Genomic DNA, 21413 nt, shown 5'->3' with positions numbered 1-21413 from the left:
AAACCATACATGTAACTTACACCGTACTACGCGTCACTGAAACATACATGAGTATTACTATCCGTAGATCTTAAGCCGGTCTGATCACCACTCTTCGCGCTCAACGAGGCCTGGGAGAAATCAGGACCATGTATAAAGGCATCGCCAATGGCAACTAATAAGCGCAAGGAGTCTCGTTTACCTATTCCTGAGGTTGCAGATTGGAATCCTGCAGAGCCAGTTTCCTCTACGCTCGCAGCCAACCTTGCACCACACCTTTCATCACAGGGTGATGGGACGCTTGGTCTAACTAAAGAGGCATTTTCGCAGCTCCGGCATGAGTTGCTTGAGGGGAAATATAGTCATCTTCAGCTTAATGATAGTATTACTGATGTTAAGAAACTGATTTGCATCGTGCTGAAAGCAGGTCTAGAGCCTTGTATCAGAGATGATAGGTCGGAATTGCAAGGTCAACTCCTGGACTGCTTGGACATCGTCCAAAATGCTGTTGACAAAGCCCCATTAGCGCTTTTGGAGATGCCAGAGCCAGAAGTTCTGGGAAAGGATGCAGCAAGTCCCCTGTACTCGTGTCTAGTCGTCTGGCTAGTCCATCTATTCTCTACCTGGGACAGTGAGCCTGTCGAAGATAGAATCGGTGGCATCCTCGCAAGTATGTTCAACGCTTCACACAATCATACGAAGCTATGGTCTTCGTTTGTTGGTATTACTGCCTTTGTTCGGGCCTGCACTACTGGTTTGTGAGATTCCTCGGCTAGATCTGAGTCCTATACTGATCACTCCAGAACTCCTTGATGCTCTTGACGCCTATCAGTCTCGAGCTCGGCTTACCCATGTGGCCGGCTCCCCTGTAGTATACCCGAAGCAGCCTTGTACTTTGGATCTTGACAGACTTGGCCTGCGCTGTGGATCTCTGAAGAGATTGATCAGACTTGATAGCTGCGCTCAAACAGTCCGTCTATGCCTTGATATGCTCACATCTACAATCAATGCTCACGTTTCTTATAATATCCCCTCTAAACGACAGGACTTGGCATGGCTCTCTAATAGTTATCGGCGCTTGTGGAAGCTCGCTGTGCTTTGGCGCTCCAAAGCAGATACTGAGGACGTCACAAACCAAGTGCAGACCTTTTCACAGTTCCTGAGGTTCATAAAAAGATTTTGCGACCATGTTCCACATACATCAGCGAAACAGAGGCTAGCATACATTTCCCTCCAGACATTCGCAGAAACCTTTGCTCTAGAAATGCTAAATCAGGCTTCTGTTCTCCAATTAAGCCTAAGCCATGCCATTGACAGCTTCACTAAGGCTTTCACATCCGAAAAGGATATAATGCAATCAATGGGGGCTACTGTGCTACCTATTAAGAGTAACCTCGCATTGTTCAGTTCATTCGATACTTGTCTTCAGGTATATCATCCCGTATGGCCCTCACCATAGCTACCGTCTGGTTAACTCAAAGCTAGGTTGCGATCGAATGCTCCCTCGTACATTGTCCCATGACTTACAATTCTTCCAACGCGAAAGGTGCAGAGGCAGCTTTCTGCGGGGGGCATTCAACGGAAACGGTAGCTATTCACGAATTCCCGGGTTCTGACCACTCTTCCATTAGTGGTGTTGGGGCTGTCCGGATGGCCAAACATCGCTGTCTCCCGCGATTGGATGCCTACAGAGAAGGCCGAAATGTGGCAGAGAGGCTTATAGCCAATTCACTTGAACTACTCGGCTGTGATCGGAGTGGCACCCTGGGGGATCTGAGCTGTGCGGTTCTGTAAGTCGACATGTATTGCCCCCATGAATACAATTGTTGACTGACAACGGAAAGTACATCATACATTGGACTATCGGAGCAGGACAAACTAAGATTCTTATGTGTTCTGTGCAATATCCCCTGTGCATTGTCTGGAAACCTGGTAGATATGTTGAATGTCGATACAGAGGACAATTTCAACTGTAGAATCTGTGACTCCAAATGTCGTGATATCGAACCAGAAAGCAATTCCAGCATTCTCAAGAGCGATGAACTATGTCAGATCTTGAATCACATCATTTCGAACCTTTCACGGACTGCAAATCTGAGGATAGCTGCGACAGTTGCGTTAAGAAGGACGTTGATGCATACTTCCGACCCAGCTCATATGCAGCTTGCATCTTCTGCTTTCGGCGAGTTCTGCCTCAATTCTCTCAGGAGCTCTGTCAGAGAGCTACGTCTTACTACAGGGTATCCTCTATTGAAAGATCTTGCGAAAACTTTGAAGTGCTGACCACTCTTCAGGCATTCGATAACCTCGTTCGTTCGTAGAGATCTCGACCACGAAACCCGACGAGGTAATTTCATTGTCATTCTGGACTGGTTGCAGAGCCTCTCTGAGAAACAGGAGACGCCATTACATGAGACATGTATTCTTACTTTATGTCATCTGGCGCAGTGAGTTTGATCCTGTCAAGTGGTTGTGAGCATTCGCTAACATATCGTATATCTACAGGTTTTCTAACGACGAAGAGATGAATATCATACTTCTTCGTCTGGTAGAGTACCTTGGACATCCGAACCCGTTTATAGGGGCGGTGGCTTATACCGAAGTACGTATGGACCCTGATATTGTGATCATATACTGCCTTCCGCATGTGACTAGATTAGGCCATCATCTAATAGAACTTAGCTCTCAGGGCTTGCACAACATCTTTCTGTCACTCCGGCCGCCTTGTTCAGGCCTTTTTGGAGGACCTTGTCAGTGACCGTTGTGAGGAATTTTCAGTCTCGCCCCTACATGGCAGAACAGCTCTGCGACCTCCTGGGTATGAAAGTGGATGACTTCCTCAGATTGACAGAGACCTATGTCCTTCCATATCTGGTACTTACCCGGAAGCGCGATGTGATCGTCAGAGTTGGGGCAACGTACAAGGACGCGAAGACACCATTCGACATTTGCTCAGAGAAGAACAATCTTGCATCGATACTCGCTTTTTTGCTGAGCCAACCATCGCCGAATCCAGAAGAATCCGTCATGTCCGCTTTGTCGGAAGTTGATGCTGCCTTTAGGGGCCGTACTCTGGCTGAGCTTTTGAGGATTGAGCCGATACTAATTGCCTGTGACCTACTCAAAGGCCTTGGCGACTTGGGGGAGGACAAAGGCAAGAGGGTAAGTCATTGCCGATTCCACAGCGCGATCGACGTTGACACGAAGGAATTGTAGTTTCTCCGCGCACTTCATCTTTTAGCCGTCCTTGTTCCACGAAAGTCAGGTCACACACCAAAACGAGCGAACCTTATAGGATACTTCATTGAGGAGCATGTCCTTGGAATCATTACACAGTTCGCTCATGCTGTAAATGACTTTCAGATCAGACAACCTCTGATTGAGAAAAAAAGGAACATTGCAGCGATTGGAGAGATGATAAAGGTTGCTCGTGGCCATATCAGTAGCGCCTTACCTCAGGTTCGTACATATGTCAGCTCATATAATGTGATTTTCAGTAATAAGCTAAAGTGACATAGATATGCGCATGTTTACGAGCTGCTCTTGAAATTCAAGAGCTGTGTAATAATGCATTCATCGTCTGGAGAGTCCTGATCATTTCCCTGCAAGAAGAGGAAGTTGAGCCCCTCATTGATCAGACACTATCAATTGTGATCAGATACTGGGACATGTTCACTGAGGATACAAGGAAGCAAGCGCACGAACTCGTTGAATACATCATGCAGTCTCACCATGAGTTGGTACGCGATATCTTCAATACCATGCCCTCGCTAGCTTCAATTCCAATACTCGACAAGCATGAAGCCACGCTAAATAGCATGAAAGAGAAGATGGATGTACGAAGCCATTTCCTTGCATTCATTCGTCGTTGTCAGAGTGATACTGCAACGGTTGTTGAGCAATCCTTGCACGAGCTAGTTCCTTATCTCTCCCAGAATGAAGAGTTCATTCATAGATCTGTTCTCAGTGAGATTCCAGATCCAGTTGTTGCACAGCTAACACGGTCATTGCTTGATTGTTGTGTGAAATTTAACACTAGCTCGGATGTTATAACCAAGTTATCGGCTGAATGTCTAGGCTTGATCGGCTGTCTTGACCCTAACCGAGTGGACACGGTGAAAGAAAAGAAAGGGATTCTGGTTTTGTCCAACTTCGACAGCATGGAAGAGACCTTTGACTTCATACTTTTCTTCCTCCAGAACGTGTTAGTCGAGACGTTCCTATCAGCTTCTAATACTAGAGCTCAAGGATTTCTTGCATATGCGATGCAGAACCTACTCAGGTTCTGCGGTCTTGATTCAGCCGTGGCCAATCGATCGCGTGACTTCCGAGCAGATGAGAAATATCAACGCTGGCTAGAGCTACCTGAAACTGTTCGCAACATTCTAGCACCTTTCCTTACCTCAAAGTATACAGTTACCATTGGGACCCTAAACACTAACTGCAGCTATCCCTTGTTCACAGCTGGATTGACACATGGCAACTGGCTACGGACCTTTGTGCAAGATCTATTGCAAGCTGGGAACGGTGACAATGCGAAATTAGTATTCAGTGTTTGCAGCCGTATTGTGAAAGGCCAAGACATCTCAATAGCATCTTTTTTGCTGCCATTCGCGGTCCTTAACCGTACGGTTTCTGGGAGCCCACAAGAGAAAGAAGATCTACGCTGTGAGCTAGTGAATGTCCTGTCACACCCCTTACCTGACACACACGACTATGTATATGAGAACATCATATTGTGCAGTCAGGTGAGTAGCGTATTTCCATTTATTTGTGCAGATTCGTTTGATTGTTGTCTCACACTATTCGAAACAGAGCATTTTCGAGGTCCTCGACTACCTTTCAAGGTGGCTACAGGGCAAAAAGAAACAGATAAATAGTCTCAGGAACCCCAGCCATCCTTCTAATCGTAACCACAAAGGAACATCTCGCGATGCTTTGTTAGACACCTACCATTCGCAAGCCAAAGCTGTGGAGATACTTCTGAGTTCGATACCTCCAGAGGTCATCTCCAAGAGGGCTGTTGAATGCAAATCGTTCTCACGGGCTCTGTTCCATTGGGAGCAATACATCCGACAGTGGAAAAACCAGCATTCTAAGCAAGGAGGCGCCGCCGTCGAACCTCTCTACCAGCGATTACAAGATATCTACAGCCGGATCGACGAACCAGATGGTATCGAAGGAATTTCAAGCCATCTGCACGTGTTAAACATTGATCAGCAGGTACTTGAGCATCGAAAGGCAGGAAGATGGGCTACCGCACAAAGCTGGTATGAGTTGCAACTTGAGAAAGAACCAAATGATAGCGAAGCACAGTGGGGTCTACTCGCATGTCTCAAGGAATCTGGACAACAAGGTATTCCCCTAATCAATCCCCGTCCAGCCGGTCTACTGACACATTTTTAGATGCCATTCTCACACGGTTCGAGATCTTGAAAGCAAATAATTCGTCTAGAAAGTTTCTACCTTTTGCAGTAGAAGCGACCTGGATCACAAGTAATTGGGGAAAGTTAAATGAGTATCTTCAGCAGCTCTCGCGGTTGGGTAGGGGGGAATTCAATATTGAGATTGGATTGGCCCTCAATGCGTTCCGGCAAGGCAAGTATACGGAATTTTGGGAACATATAGAGGCCTTACGACTCAGTGTGGCCAAGTCCCTAACAGCCAACTCCGTGGTTTCTTTGCAGTCATGCCATGATAGCATTCTCAAGCTACATACTCTACACGAGGTAGAGTCTATAGCTCGCGCTAAATTCGAGGATAGTGAGAGCAATGACTCGCGCACAAAACTACCTGATATACTGGATCGACGTTTGGATATCCTTGGGGGCTACATCTCTGATAAGCAATATCTCTTAGGCCTTAGAAGGGCTACGATGGAACTAACGTATGTCACTTTTGCCCTCTTTATGAACTTTCTCTAGTCGAATGCTGATAGAGCCTTAAGGAACGAATTTACCGATTCCGACATAGCTGCTGCTTGGCTAACTAGTGCACGTCTGTCGCGCAAAGGCAACTTCACCAATCAAGCCTACCAGTCGATGCTACATGCGGCTCGTCTTAACGATCGATCTGCCACTATTGAGCACGCACGGCTCCTCTGGAAAGACGGTCATCATCGGAAAGCAATACAAACACTGGAAGGCGCAATTACTGCTAATGAGTTCTCGTCAGAAACAGCCACATCTCAAGAGCGTACCTCATCGCTAATTGCAAATAATGGTGAACATCAAAATATGCTCTTGGCTCGAGTATGTCACCGTCCACAGGCTACCGACACGATCTGACTGTAACAATCATATAGGCACATCTGCTCCTGGCCAAGTGGACAGACAGGGCAGGGCAAACGCAATCAGATGCTATCGTCCAGAGATACAGGGAAGCTATAAAGCTCCACCCTAGGTAAATTCTATGTCCCAGAAAGGTACGGCAGGTGTTTTGAAGTGGAAGCTAACTGGTTCTTAGGTGGGAGAAGGCTCATTACTACCTAGGCAAGCACTACAACAAAATCCTGGATTTGGAGAAAGCAAAACCTCTGGGAAAGGAAGCACAGATCTAGTCAGCATTCCTATCCCTGACCTGCAAAATGATCAATGGCTCATTTTTTTCCCAGCTTGAGTGGCGAGGCCTCAAAATTAGTTGTTGACAATTATCTCCGGTCCTTGGCCCATGGCAACAAATACGTATTCCAGTCCTTGCCCAAAATCTTGACACTCTGGCTAGAACACGCTTCTACCGTCGACCAGCCGTTTGATCCTAAGAGAGGCGACAACGAGTGAGTAGTGAATATTTTCTTCGGGATCTAAGGATTTCAACTCCCGTTACCTTCACCTCGATTCGCATGCTGACTGGAATAATCGGGACGACTTATAGAGATTTCCAAAAGCACACTCTGAGTCAGCGAAAAAAGAGCCTTGATGATATGCATACACAACTCAAGAAATATGTGAACAGGATCCCGGCTGCGCTGGTTGGTAACAAAGTCGAGTACCATATGAGAGCTTGCTAACTAGAAACAGCTCTTCACCATTCTCCCTCAAGTTGTTGCTAGGATATGTCACCCAAATACGACGGTATACGACTTATTGACCAAGATCGTAGCCAGGGCAGTTAATTCATTTCCTCAACAAGGGCTATGGACTGTCCTCGCAGTGGTTAAGTCCTCTTCCAAGGACCGGGCATCTAGAGGAATAAATTGCCTGCAGAAGATTACGGTAGGTCAAGAAAGAGAAATCTGCATCAAATCAGTTCGAGCTAATCTCAAGCAGGAAGTCAACAAGAAACTGAAAAATCAGCCATCGTCAGATATGCGTGGCATGATAAATCAAGGACAGAAATTCTCAGAGGAAATGCTAAGGTTGTGCATAGCTCGCATCGAAGACAAAGTCCTGAGAGTCAGCCTGCGTGATCTGAAGTTCAGTCATAAGGTGGCGCCTTGTAGGCTTGTGGTGCCGTTCCAAGCAATGTTAACGCCGACGCTACCAGCCAGCCATAAACCTGAATACCTGAAAGGTTTCAGGGCCTTCCCTAGGGATCCTACGACTATTGAAGGTAACGCTTCTTGATTTGACTTCTGCGAAAATCTCACTGACTGTTGATAGCCATACTGGACGATGTGCAGGTCTTGAATTCTCTCCAGAAACCGCGAAGGATAGGGATCCGGGGCTCAGATGGAAAAGTATACAACATTCTGTGCAAGCCCAAGGATGACCTGCGCAAAGATCAACGGCTCATGGAATTCAACAACATGATCAATCGGCTCTTCAAAAAGGATGTGGAATCGAGTAAACGACGGATGTGTAAGTACTCAAACGTCTAGCATATCCTCTGTGTTCCATTATCCTCTGACCGAGTGATCGCTGTGGCAGATATTAAAACGTACGCTGTGACACCGCTGAACGAAGAATGCGGGCTAATCGAATGGGTCGATAACCTTCGTGCTTTGAGGGACATTGTTATCAAGCTCTTGAGAGAGAGAGGCATCGCGCCAAACGTAAGTTTTTCAGCTTCATGATGATAGCCATACAGCTATTGAAGTGATTCTACTATAGTATAATGAGATCAGACACGACCTGAACGAAGCATGCTCCGACAACTCAAAACTCCATCTTTTCACAACAAAAGTTTTGTCAAAGTAAGTTTTCCGAATGCACTTCCTCTTGAGTCACTCCGTTCCAAGACTAATCTCGATGCAGGTTTCCCCCGGTTCTGTATGAATGGTTCATTGAAATGTTTCCTGAAGCAGGATCATGGTTTGCTGCCAGGATTCGCTATACTCGTTCCTGTGCTGTTATGTCCATGGTTGGGCATGTCCTAGGGTTCGTCAATCCAAACTTTGCTGATATATGTCCCTTTCAGCTCATTTCTCTGCAGGTTAGGTGATCGACATGGTGAGAACATACTGTTCGAGGAAGGCACGGGAGGTGTTTTACATGTCGACTTCAATTGCCTTTTCGACAAGGTTAGGCGCCCGAGACCCAAGACAAACCTGCCTTGCATCTTTTTGGCTGACATGGATAGGGATTGACATTCGATATACCTGAATTGGTTCCGTTTCGTTTGACCCAAAACATGGTTGATGCGTTCGGTGCCTATGGATACAATGGTTCGTTCTAACCGACCTCTGAAACGTTCATGTGCTAATATCATTGATAGGTCCGTTCCGCAAGACATGTGAAATTAGTCTTGGTCTACTTCGCCACAACGAAGACGCACTCATGACCGTTCTGGAGACGTTCTTGCATGACCCTACCACGGACTTTATCGGGAAGAAGGTAAGCACCACCCAAGATGTATACGGCCACGTTGCTGATGAACAGAAGCGTCGTACACATGCCAATGCCCCAGAGACACCTGCCGGTGTTCTGGAGAATGTTCGCAACAAACTTCGTGGCCTTCTACCTGGTGAATCAGTCCCCCTTTCAGTGGACGGTCACGTAGACGAATTAATTGTACAAGCAACGGATGTAAAGAATCTAGCCGCTATGTATATTGGCTGGTGCGCCTTTTTCTAAAGGTGCTTCTCGTCACTGACCCTGGTCCTGGGTGATTTGTGATTGCTGGAGCTAGATTGTGGATGACTTGGGTTTCCTAAATTTCTCCCGTGCACAAGATAACTTTACATTATTAATTATAGGACAAGGCTTCGAATTGATTCGAGTGTAGAAGTCCACCGGCCTGCACCCCATCATCACTCTGCCAGTCCCCTGTAGTTGAACGACGCCAGGAACAGTAGCTTCATTGTGACATCCTATAGACTATCAAATGAGACCAAGACCATATCGTAAAACAATCCTGGGTTTTAATGATGGTCTCTTCTTAGGCTCGCGCTCCGTTCCCTATCGCTGCGACTGCTATAGCCATAGCTGCTGTAGCTCGGGCTACGGCGACGGCGACGTTGGGAGCTGTCCATACGCGAGTGTGTCCGCCTTGGCGGTGGTGAAGTTGAACGGGATTTGGAAGAAAGGGATCGAGAGCGGCGTGGCGACCTGGAGCGCGACAGAGAGCGAGGCCTATAGATGTCATGTCTTTCCATATGCCGAGAACGGCGATATTTCCTAGCCGGTGGCGGTGACCTTGGAGCGCGACTATCCGACGGGGGTCCGCGGCCATGTCCTGGGCGGCCAAAGCTTGCTCTGCTATGTTGAACTGGTGGTGGTGAGCGAGAAAAAGCTCTCCTAGGAAGAACAATCGACACATTCAAAATGGCACCATCTAGCTGAGCTTCATGCATATGCGCGATGGCTGCCTCTGCATCCGCAGGATCGTGGTAGAGTATGTATGCAGTGCCCCTGTTTGTCATGACTAGTAGAGCGTCAGCCTGGGCATGTAGGAAAGCATGAGTCTATAGGACTTACAAGCTTTATTCATGGGAAGATCAAGACTTTGTATGTCACCAAAACCACCAAATATCTCCCGAAGATGTGATTCGGTAACATTCTTGGTCAACTTTTCAATAACTATCTTTGATTTCCGTTAGTTCTAGCATAAACCTACAGACTGGGATGATGCGAGCGCAACCGACCTTTGAGCTTCTTGAAGCATCGGCAGAGGGACTCGGGGTCCGACTGAAGTCTTTCTTTCTGTAACGTCTGGGAGCTTCGCTTCGGCTTCGGCTTCGGCTTCGACTTCGGCTTCGACTACGGGATAGCGCTCTGTTGTGCGACGGTGACCGCGACCAGCTTCTGGAACGGTGACCATTGCGGCGAACAGCACCACGCTCCACAGAACGCCTCCGGGGTGTGGTGTTGAATCTCGATTCTGAGCGAGGGGACAAAGAACGCTGCAAGGATGGGGCCCGATCAAATTCCGAGGATGGCAAACGGCCACGAGAGCGGCCCCGAGTGTATTCTTCTGGCATCCTACAGGATCCACTTGGTGGAGGGAGCTTTCTAGGAAACCACCAAGGGCAAGCTGAACAGATTGTAGCAAGAAATAAGTCTGGGTAAGCGAGATATTAAGGGAGCGAGACGCATCGACGAAGGTCTGGTTTTGAGTGGGGTTGCCCAAGACGGATCAGAAGTTGCAGAGTAATTGGCAGCTTGTTGTGTCATGTATGAAGGTCAGAGCCAGGTAGGTTTGCTATCCGCACGATAGGCGGGTCCCATGTTTGTTATCCTAATCCCCTGCACATCAAGAACCAATGCTAAAATATCATTAATTTTCTTTCTTTCCTGTTTTCCTTTTTCTTTTTCTCTTGCTTCTACTTTCTCGGTCTTGATTTCTTGCCTTTTCGTCTAAGAATAAGAGAATCCACATGTTAAACAAGGTACTCAGTCAACTAACAGCAGCTCCATGCTTGAAGATTGGTTTATTACTTCCAAGTCGGAATGATCGCATCGTTATATAGTTTCTATATAGAGACAATTGTGCTCATATGTCAACAGAGTCACCCCACTGTTCGTACGCTTCAACAACAGCAGCCGTTATTTGTCTCTTCACCTGCTTAAGCGCATACTCGAAATGCTCCCATCGGATATCTTGCGCTTCGCCGGTCTCCTCTTCTGCATCCAACGCAGCATCACCGGCTGTCTCACATATGCTCACGATCTCAGCCCCTGAATATCCGTCAGTTTTCATGGCCAACACGTCCACCTCAACTTCCGGGTTAATGACGGATTTGCGGAACCATATGTCCAAAATCTCCTTCCGCGCCTCGTAGTCGGGAGGTCCTATGTAAAGTATATTGTCCAATCGACCGGGGCGCATCAACGCCGGGTCTATCACTTCAGGTTTGTTTGTAGCGGCGATGACTAGGACACTTTTAAGCTCCTCGATGCCATCCATTTCATTGAGAAGAGTTGTAAGAACATTAACCCCGCCTTGTGATGAAGTGCCACGTTTCGAGGCGATAGCGTCTATCTCATCGAAGAATATGATGCTGGGCCTTGCAGACCGAGCTTTTCGAAAGATTTCCCTTAATGCTCGTTCAGATTCTCCGACGTACATGCTTAGGATCTCGGCTCCCTTGACTGCCAGGAAGTTGAGCCCTGCTTCCGTGGCCAATGCTTTCACCGTCAACGTCTTAGAGCATCCAGGTGGCCCGTAAAGAAGTACACCTTTCTTGCTGGTCAAATTAAGCCTCCTCATTCGCTCGGGATGCTTGGCCTTGTCAGAACTGCAACAACACAATCTAAAGGTGCGCGCTTACCTTCAATGGACGCTCCACTGCTTTCTGCAAACGTCTCTTAATCTCGTGCTGCCCACCAATGTCGGACCACCTGACCTTGGGCGTCTCCAAGAACACTTCCCGCATAGCAGTAGGTCGAGTTTCCTGTAGGGCTGATAGGACATCAACGTCCTTGATATGTATAGCTATGCCTGTTTCAGGAGTGGCCAGACCTTCAACAGCATTATCGGCAGGTATGCATTTGTCACTAAAACAAAGCTCAGGTTCCAACATCTGTCTTTGCCGTGCCTTGCGACTAATCAATTGAAGCAAAGCGAAGAGATCGGCACCCACGTAACCATGGGTTTTCTCCGCTATCAAGTCTATGAGGGTATCGCTCAATGCTGGGGATGGGGATCCACATATAGCACGCAATATTTTGGCTCGATCCTGTGCTGTCGGAATATGCAGTTCAATCTCAGTTGCTAGTCGATGCGGTGTCCTCAGTGCATCATCGACATCATTCGGATGACGGGTTGCAGCCACGATCAAAACGAATGCATTCTTTGTAGCGTCAATGCATTCGCATAGAACCGATGCCAACGACTGGCTATCGAGCGATGTCCGTCTAGGCGCAATGAACTCCACCTGGTCAATCAGGATTGCACTGGGTTGAGAACGCATTGCTTCTTGGAATATATTGCGCATCTTGGATTCGGCATCTCCAATATTGCGGCCGAAGGCTGAGGACCCAATATGAAATGTTTGCCTCCACCCTGCTGCTTTAATCTGTTCCAGAAGCGCCGTCTTACCTGTTCCCTTCGGACCATAAAGAAGAATGCCTCGACTGTGTTCATAGAATGAAGGCATTACTAGATTGTCTAGACCAGGGTTAAAGTCAGCAAGACTTTCATTGATACTCTCGATTTGCCGGTCCATCCCTCCCAGCCCGGTCGGCCGCACTTGGATATTGGAGGTTCCGCGCTCTGGAGGTTTCTTAAGATCTTCGCCCATTATGATCTCGCTGGTTTCAGCGAACCTGAAGAGAGTACAGGTAGTACTTCCATCTTCACCTGAGATATCTGCCACTCTGAAGCTCCGGCGTTGGCCCCTAAGCTCTACCTCAAATACTAGGCCAATAGTAATGCCATCGCATTTCAGAAGAGGAAACTCCAGGGACCATGACCAGTGAATTATGTCAGAGGGTGGAATCGCGCCGTATCTTGCAATCCTATCACTATCTGAACACTCTATAATGGAGACTTTGTCGATCTTATTCAGGGGCCCATCGACCTTGCATATTGTAATCTTCTCCCCAATTTTGAATCCATAACATTCCTGAAGAGTTCTTGAGGTCTGCACAACCGTATTCTGAATGTTCTCGGTCGCGTTCCAAGCTATTGCCGTTCTCGATGGACCGTCGGCGAGACTAATGCTGCACACATCTCCAGCTCTGAGCTTCAGAAAAGCCAAGGACGACGAGGAGAGATAAACGCGAAAGGCATCTCTATGATCAGTTCTTGTTTGTTTTGACAGCGGTCGAACTGTGAAGGCTCGAGTCTCGGACATTTTTTTAGCGGTAGCTGAAGGCCCCTCCAAAAGTAACGCCTAGTGTCCCGCGTTCCCACTACTGCAGCTGAGTATACCTCCTCTCTACAGTATCATGACCTGCATAATGATCTTTTTGTAAGCAAATCCTAGGCATCGGAAACGATGAATTTGACGTGTCGGGAAATTTTGACTGCCTTGACTTACAGATAGGTGATCCGAGAAAGGCGTAAGTAAACTGGCTGCTAAGCGCGTATACTGGATGAGAAAAGCGGGATCGAAAAGAAAGATTATTAAAGTCCGATAAAGGGAGTACCAACACAGTTTCAGGAAATTTCCCTCTTTTCTATTGCTGATATCCTTGACTGATTCATACGATGGTAGAAAGACAAAGGATGGAGAAAACAGGGTTCCGAACAAAATCTGTACTCCGTAAAGTGCTCGTTCACAAATAATGGGCCATCTCAAATGGATATCCACACAGCCCCACTTTGAGAGGAGCAGAAGATACAATAGTAACATCATGGTCTACTATACCGGCCGCAAATGTTTCCAAGTACACGATAGTAACTTTTTTCCGGCACAATGAGAGAATGGCAATGCCAGTGCTAGTGTCAGTGCTATATTAAGTTACTGAATGAGATGTGTTCAGACCGTACAGAGAGGATTAACTCTCACAGAGGTGCACGTTACCAACGAACTTCATGCATTCTTCTTTTACCTATCCAAGTAGCTTAGACACCATCATCTTTGATTAGGTCAGACCATGATCCTCCAGGGACATCTCTTTTCTGGCCCGCGTTTGCTATCAACACTCCTAGTGTGGTGATGCTCAATACCTCGGTGCTCTCCCTATTCGACGATCTTCAATTTATAGTACGACCACCATCATACTTGTCTCCGGCTGCAGTCAACTTTTGCCAAAACCATTCAGATACGGACATGCCCCAAGTTTCCTCATGTTTATTGGGAGATGCTGGCGGGTGATGTATACCGCACTTGCAAAAGACTGTTTATGCTATACCTAATTTCACTTGCACAGTAATGAATACAACAGAGAAACGCCACCTGGGAAAATTCAATCGCAGTAAATGGATGACGACCCAAGACAGAACAGAGAGAAGAATGAAGGCATTCACGAAAACCATAAGCCCCTGCCTTCATTATCAACATACATGGGTTAGGAGCAGAATCAGCCAATTAGCTTCCCAGCATCTATTCGAACCGTGAACATAATGATGTATTGAAGCCATGGCACACAAACCTGTAACACGCAAAGACATAGAGTCATAATGGAAAGAGATAACCCGAAGACCAAACGAGAGTGTACTAACAAATCAACAGCACTTCCCACCCGCATTGCCGTTCAACCCGGAACCTTGCTGGTCTATGCTCACGCCCTGGGAGCCGACCTGTTCGGACTTCGACGTATCCATTCCTTTCTTGATATCGGATGCGAGATCATAAAACGCTTTCTCGATGTTGATGTTGTTCTTAGCTGATACTTCAAGGAATGGTATTCCCAGCTCATTGGCCAATTGCTGCCCTTGCTCAGTTGACACAGCCCTCTTCTCTTCCCAATCACATTTGTTGCCAATAAGGATCTTGTGAACGCCTTCGCTCGCATGTTGCTCAACATTTGAGAACCAAGTGCGAATGTCTAAGTAAGGCGATTGGGCATTAGCATCATATTATCTCATGATCCACCTCGGGTTTAAGGAAAGCGTTTCTCACTTTGAAATGATCTTTCGTCGGTAACGTCGTATACAAGAAGTATACCCATAGCTCCTCTGTAGTATGCGGTAGTGATAGTTCTAAATCGCTCTTGCCCAGCTGTGTCCCATATCTGGAGCTTTACGCGTTTACCGTCCAACTCGATGGTACGTATCTTGAAGTCGATTCCGATGGTAGTAATGAACGACGGAGTGAACGAGTCTTCACTGAATCGCAATAGACAGCATGACTTTCCGACCCCAGAGTCACCAATCAGCAGTAACTTGATCTACAGAGACCGATATTTAGCTTATTGATTTCTTGGGGCATTAATTAATACTCACCAGGAAGTCGTAGTTCCTTGTACCAGCCATCTTGTTGTTGCAGGCTCGAGGTATACAGAGAACGAGGGATGAAAGCCGTGATAGTGAGTTTATGTTCTGCGTTGTGCTAATCCCTACTCGATATTCGTCTTAGTTGGGTTTGACGTTATTCTCCCCTCTCCTCTGTTGGTCTTGCGTGCCCCCTCTCTTTTCTCCTATCCCTTCCGATTCCGCTTATGGTTTCTCGACAAGTTTGTGTTTGGCTGGAAACAAAATTTCACTTCACTTGGTTTGTCTGCTTGTCTCCGTCAATAATACCGACTGTAAGAGAACTCAAGTCTTCGAATAGTGGCAGGTGCTGGATTCAGGATCTTCCACGGAACCAGGAGCCGGTCCGGAGAATGGGGTCAGGGGACGGGACGGGACAAGACAGGTGTTGTATCGGAGACCTTTTGTTGAAGTAAGAATCGGCGACGTTGGACACGTTCAAATTCGGAAAGTTGCTGGGGAAATAATTTCATTCGATAGACAACAGTAGCACGACTTATCTTTGGGAACTGATTTCTTTCCAAGGTTTATCAGGAAGCTGGCAGCAGTATATGCACGTACAGTGAGTACATGATCGGAGTAGTATCCCGGGCACTTGTGTAATCGCCTAGTATCGTCCGGTCTACCCAAGCGCACCCCACAGATGAAAGTATTTAACTATCAGCTTTTATACCACTTTAAGACAGCTACTGTTCATTTGTGGCTCCAGTCAGATGTTCCAAACACGACAGATAAAAACAATAATAAAATCAAAAGTATTACTTGAAGATATAGCATCAATACCCCGTAGCCTTGATCATATCCTTGGGTATTGAAATGGTCACTAACATCGAACACGTCATTTCACCCTGTTTACACTAGGATTGTCCGAGATATACCAAGGCGTAGAAATGAGCTCCCTTGTACATAAGCTTGGTGTAGATTGGACCACCACAATATCTATCATTGTTCGACAATACGTCTACGACAGAATGTAAGAGATAATACAGTAATACTTGTCGAGAATATTGTCAGCCGCCAAAGTCAAAAGGCATGAAATATATTTTCCACCAAAAGAGTGAGCATAACGGATTGCATCAAATCCATTTTGAGTAGACCCAACCCATTCGTTCAACAACCTTGAGTTGCCGGTCAATCGTATCCCGCTCGACTAATTCATTGATGTCTTCCTGGAATGAACGGAGATCCGCGCCTTTCAGTATGATCCGCGCCTTTGAGAGTAGGACTTCGGCGTTGCATATGAGGAGACCATAGTCTCTAAATGCCAGCGCATTGCCAGGAGTGGAGGCAGATGATGTTAAAGTCCGATGTACAATCCTACAGCGATATATTAGGCCTAAATCGAATTGTTCTTTGGGACTAGGCCAGAACTTACCGGAGAGCATGTCTCAGTTCGTCCTGCTGCTTACCCATTCGGAAGCCCCTTCGACTGCCCAGCAAGCCGTAAAGCCAACGAAGAGTCGCAAATGACACCATTAAGCCTGGGGTTAGTCCAATAAACCTATAGAAAGTCAATGGCTACTCTGGTATTCTTGGCCGGAAGTCGTACCCAAAAACCAGCTCTTGGCTTTTCAACAGAGCGTCAATTCCCCCTATCGCAATTTCAACATCTACTTTTGTTTTCTGTATCTGTATTAGAAGTGCTCGCACCAAATCACCCTTGATGGTCCCGACAAAAGGACTACGTAGGTCATTTTCATATGCTTTCAGCACTGGTGTCAAGTCACCTTCCCGGACTTTAGCAGCAATGACATGGGTATCAAAAGCATCATAGTCATTCTTGTTCGGTTCACAACGATCAAGAACGAAGTCCACAACCATTCTTTCCAAACTCGCTCGATCGGCTTCCAAGCTGTTTCTACTCATCAATGCAATTTCACTCTTTTCATCATGTCTTATAGTGCCGATAAGCCTGCGAAGTGGGTCTACAACCCAGTTATTCCAAAACTCGATAGTGGTTGAACCGAAGTTGGCAACCCATTCCAAGAGCTCATGGCGCCTATTCCGTAACAGCTCCAGTGATGTACTTGTCGATAATAGTGCAAGGGTCAAAGGTAGCCAAAAACGTACTAGGTAATGAGGGCGTCCAGAGTTGTTGATTGTGGTGGCTGAAGCTTTGGCATAGGCCGGTAGAAGCTGTTCAAGTATATAGCCCAATTGGTTCATGACAAATCTCGGACCCTCAGATGATAGATCACTGCAGTAATGCATGCGCATCGACGTGACTTCTTGATTGATCGCCATGTTTATGTGCTCTTCATGATTCCACGGGACACTTCCCTTTTCAGCATCTTCGAGAAGCAATTTCATCAAGGCCACACTCTCAAGGACGTTGATCTGCCAGCTCTCAGTGAACATACCATGGCTATTGTCACCTGTAGAATTGTCGCCTGTAAAATTGTCGCCAACTGCGCATGAGAAACTGTTTCTTATGAGGATCCCTATGCTACAAGCATTCATATCTTTCAATGAACTCAATGTCTTCTGCTTCTGCCGTACATCTGACTTCGCTGTTGAGAGTGGTGATAACATCCTTCCCCGCCAAAAATGCAAATTTTGGGGAAGGACACACTGACGAACAGATTCGTAAAATTGCATCCAGCTGGGTTGACCGGACGTCCGGGAATTGTTCATGGAGTTAGCATGGTGCCAGACTTTTCGGGATCTGTTCCAAAGCACTACTGGCGAGGTTTGGAGCATGTAGAGCCCAAGTGACCAGGGGGACTCCAAAACACTATCCCAATAGAGCATCTCGTCATTGAGGGAGAGTACATCATCTGATAGCGTATTCAGTATAACTCCGAGAGTCTGGACTGCAGCCTTAGCAGCTACGAGCCAAGAAGTGTCTACGACGTGTGCCATGAAAACATTCACGTCTGGCAGCGTGGGATCAGCATTGAGCACATCATCGGGGTATTCGGCAATTATTTTCAAAAGCCTTTCCGTCTGCAGTAACGGTTGAGACTTGGATGTCACGGAAAGTGAGTCCATGAGCTTCTCCAGTTTCGCGACATTCTCAATGGGGTATTTTGCTTGGCTTGCGTGTTTGTAGATGTCTAGCGATTTCGGATAGGTATTATCGCTTATTTGCCGCCACAGTTTATCAAAATGTGCATCCAGACCGTATGCCCTACGGTGACAGTGTCAATACTCCCCTCATGCTGACAATACAACTGAGTAACTTACTTATTTATCGCATACATTGCGAATGGTGAAGCAAACGGCAGAGTAGGGCGAACAATGAAAAATAAGTGGAATAACCAGAAGAAATACTGATCAAGAAGTTCGGGTTTAAGAATAATGGCGTCATGCGCACCAAGCAAATCATGCAAACACCAAGCCCACTTTCACCCTTTGCATCATGTACTCTCTTCTCTCTTCAGACCAGATGATATAATCAAATGTATCAGTTGGTGTATTATGGCAGGGTAACACGGTGTTCTGAGCATTACCTAAATTGCTACTACATCTATCGTAAGTCGATTGAACTCACAGTGAGTCAAGCTTGAGGTAGGAGATAAATAAGTCCAATCAAGAAAAAAACATCCATCTGCGGAGGGCTGAATATATTGGGAAATCTATATAAAAGTACAATGAACACCGGACACGGCAGTGACTATAATACAAGTAATAACTTATTTGTGTGATATGGAAGCTGTGCTAAGCACGCCCTTCGCTTTTGTAGTCCTCGGGCCACTGGTTATGGCTTAGTAATCTGGCCCCTGGCCCCCTGTCTGAAATCTCCCGAACCAGTTGCCTCCATTCAGAAGGGCAGGTGTATGTACGTGTTAATATAGTGCGCGGAGAGTATGTCTCATTAACCTACCCGGGTGCTGCCTAGATCTAATCCAGTCCACCAATATATACAAAGCAAATTCTCTATACAGTGCAGTGAGGAGGTCGCTTTGATTAGCTGCTAGGGGTAGGAATAATAATATAATTAGATAATAATAAGTAGCGAACATACTAACTAGCGTATCTACCAAGGAATACAGACTAGTTTCCAAGCAAGTGGAGCTAACTAATATCGGTCCCAGTCGGCTAGCCAGTGGTGCCAGAAAGGTCCAAGGCCAGGGGGAAAAGGTCTCGCCACCTCGGGAGCGGCTGTCCTGGTCGCGCGCTTCTTCCACAAGTGTTCCTGAAATACCAGCCAACCTCTCACAGGCAACATTCCTTTAACAACTACTTAATTGTTGCTACAACGCTTTTATCCTCGTTCATAACATTGGTCATATGCCAATCGCATAAACACGACTCTCTAACCTCACATACCTCTGTCGTCTACGTATTCTCGCTCTGATAGCGAGGGTTTATTGAAGGAGAGGTGAGAAGAAAAGTGCCAAGGGCAAAAGCCGGCCTGCGTCCCTGTACAATGTGAGCAGCTTTTGATGTACCACCCGTTCTATATATGAGTTCTTACAGGACATAGGAATTCCACCTTGCTGTCTACGCCAGAATCATACTGGGGCCAGTTTGAAGAAATCTCCAAATACAATACTCATCTGAACGTGGTCGAAAGACTATGGACAGCATGGTATGCCTGGATGCAAAATGACGTTCTTGCAACTGGAATCATGTCTTTTGTAATGCACGAAATTGTATATTTCGGGCGTTCCCTCCCTTGGATCTTTATAGACACTCTCGGTTTGTTCAAGAACTACAAGATACAAAGCGTGAGGCTCAGGATCACCGAAGCTTACTTGCCATGGTTCTAATTGGGTTACAGAGCAAGATACCATCCTTACGAGAGCAATGGGATTGTGCTAGATTTGTGCTACTCAGCCATTTTACCGTGGAGCTGCCACAAATATGGTGAGAAATACTTGATCTTCCTATGGGCCATTTGTGATGGCGTTACTAACAGCTCTAGGCTTTTCCACCCGATGGCCCAGTTTTTCGGCCTCTCCACCTCTGTACCTTTTCCCTCTTTGTGGACCATGGCTTATCAAATAGCGATATTCTTTGTCCTGGAAGACACGTGGCATTACTTTTCCCACCGTGCTCTCCATTGGGGTCCACTGTATAAAGCCATCCACAAGATTCACCATCAATATTCCGCACCTTTCGGTATGGCAGCTGAATATGCTTCTCCAATTGAAGTCATGATTCTTGGATTTGGTACTGTTGGTTGTCCAATTCTATGGTGTGCAGTAACCGGCGATCTGCATATTTTTACGATGTACATCTGGATCGTCTTGCGGCTTTTCCAGGCCATTGATGCGCACAGTGGCTATGAGTTTCCATGGAGTCTTCATCACTTCCTCCCTTTCTGGGCTGGCGCAGACCACCATGATCTCCACCACGAGAAGTTTGTAGGAAATTATTCCAGCAGCTTCAGGTGGTGGGATTATCTTCTGGACACCGAATACTCCCCGGAGGCTATCAAGAGGAGAAGGGAAAACAAGTCTGTGAAGGATACCAAGAAGGCTCAGTGATATTCCAGTCTTTGCAATGCCTGAAATAAATGTGACCTGTATGGGCCATGTCTCAGGGCCATATGGGCTCTCTGGCGACACGGCCATTCGGCGGGACTTGACCATGGTTATCGACGACGTGATACATCATTTTATGACTTACACTTGCTAATATAGAGATATGGATTTTAATTCAAGTTTTATTCTTTTGGGTCGATTGACTAGCTGAGGGGTGTCATGGCTAGAATTGAACTATATCCCTTGCCTTGAGCAGACATGTAATTTACTTTTTGAAAATAGTTTTATCTCCTTGTCATATATGTTCTTTAAATTCTAGTTTTGATCCTTATGATAGGAAAGAGGAGCAAGGCTGTTTAAGGGGCGTTGTTGGAGATGTGTTAATGTTGGGCTTACATCATAATAGCAACTAATATTTAGTTACCCTAGACTGATCACTTATCCCCGGAAACACCTAGTGACCTAACGTAATGTCCGAATACGTTCTTAGTGCGCCTTAAGGAGTGATGTTATAAGTGGAACATTCAGCAAGCACCAGCAGATAGCTTATTGGTGCCGGCACCAACACTGTTGTCACTCTAACCCTATGGTCAGATTCCACATTGTATTATGCCTACTGTGGGAGCCAATCAAACGTATCTCATTCGGTGCATGTAAACTAAAATATTAAATAAAATAAATAAAATAAATAAAATAAATAAAATAAATAAAATAAATAAAATAAATAAAATAAATAAAATAAATAAAATAAATAAAATAAAT

The 21413-nt window shown here is 46.2% G+C and overlaps 6 protein-coding genes across 6 annotated transcripts; 2 read left to right on the top strand and 4 right to left on the bottom strand.

Annotated features, from left to right (window-relative positions):
- Positions 1-85: 85 nt before the first annotated feature.
- On the top strand, positions 86-8993 carry atrA (protein kinase MEC1; the record flags this gene model as incomplete). The annotated part of the gene is made up of 26 exons (XM_025658291.1): positions 86-733; positions 783-1408; positions 1465-1769; positions 1824-2219; positions 2274-2426; positions 2485-2581; positions 2662-3141; positions 3196-3438; positions 3498-4727; positions 4795-5335; positions 5386-5866; positions 5927-6230; positions 6284-6381; positions 6445-6537; positions 6593-6754; positions 6853-6949; positions 6999-7193; positions 7248-7530; positions 7581-7778; positions 7848-7972; positions 8031-8113; positions 8175-8297; positions 8353-8440; positions 8500-8584; positions 8635-8753; positions 8799-8993. The coding sequence occupies exons 1-26, from the start codon at positions 148-150 to the stop codon at positions 8991-8993; spliced, it is 7386 nt and encodes a 2461-aa protein (XP_025510798.1). The 5' UTR covers positions 86-147.
- Positions 8994-9280: 287 nt separating this feature from the next.
- Positions 9281-10527, bottom strand: BO85DRAFT_430406 (RNA-binding domain-containing protein; the record flags this gene model as incomplete). Its single annotated transcript, XM_025658290.1, has 3 exons — positions 10004-10527; positions 9837-9942; positions 9281-9783 (listed from the first exon to the last, which is right to left on the bottom strand). Exons 1-3 carry the CDS (start codon positions 10337-10339, stop codon positions 9281-9283), a joined length of 945 nt encoding a protein of 314 aa, XP_025510797.1. The 5' UTR covers positions 10340-10527.
- Positions 10528-10851: 324 nt separating this feature from the next.
- Positions 10852-13156, bottom strand: BO85DRAFT_492540 (putative AAA family ATPase; the record flags this gene model as incomplete). The annotated part of the gene is made up of 2 exons (XM_025663781.1): positions 10852-11580; positions 11630-13156. The coding sequence occupies 2 exons, from the start codon at positions 13154-13156 to the stop codon at positions 10852-10854; spliced, it is 2256 nt and encodes a 751-aa protein (XP_025510796.1).
- Positions 13157-14472: 1316 nt separating this feature from the next.
- srgA (Rab family GTPase srgA) lies at positions 14473-15222 on the bottom strand (the record flags this gene model as incomplete). The annotated part of the gene is made up of 3 exons (XM_025656481.1): positions 14473-14795; positions 14870-15137; positions 15193-15222. 3 exons carry the CDS (start codon positions 15220-15222, stop codon positions 14473-14475), a joined length of 621 nt encoding a protein of 206 aa, XP_025510795.1.
- A 1073-nt stretch (positions 15223-16295) lies between these two features.
- Positions 16296-18422, bottom strand: BO85DRAFT_463392 (NCA2 family protein; the record flags this gene model as incomplete). The annotated part of the gene is made up of 4 exons (XM_025661922.1): positions 16296-16536; positions 16595-16720; positions 16769-18349; positions 18406-18422. 4 exons carry the CDS (start codon positions 18420-18422, stop codon positions 16296-16298), a joined length of 1965 nt encoding a protein of 654 aa, XP_025510794.1.
- Positions 18423-19771: 1349 nt separating this feature from the next.
- BO85DRAFT_453515 (sterol desaturase family protein) lies at positions 19772-21055 on the top strand. The gene is made up of 2 exons (XM_025661073.1): positions 19772-20031; positions 20090-21055. The coding sequence occupies exons 1-2, from the start codon at positions 19925-19927 to the stop codon at positions 20652-20654; spliced, it is 672 nt and encodes a 223-aa protein (XP_025510793.1). The 5' UTR covers positions 19772-19924; the 3' UTR covers positions 20655-21055.
- The last annotated feature ends 358 nt before the right edge of the window (positions 21056-21413 follow it).

The sequence above is a fragment of the Aspergillus piperis genome (genome assembly GCF_003184755.1).
Source record: "Aspergillus piperis CBS 112811 unplaced genomic scaffold BO85scaffold_27, whole genome shotgun sequence".
NCBI classification, from domain to species: domain Eukaryota; kingdom Fungi; phylum Ascomycota; class Eurotiomycetes; order Eurotiales; family Aspergillaceae; genus Aspergillus; species Aspergillus piperis.
Note: the sequence above shows the minus strand (reverse complement) of the source record. Positions and strands in the feature narration are given on the sequence as shown.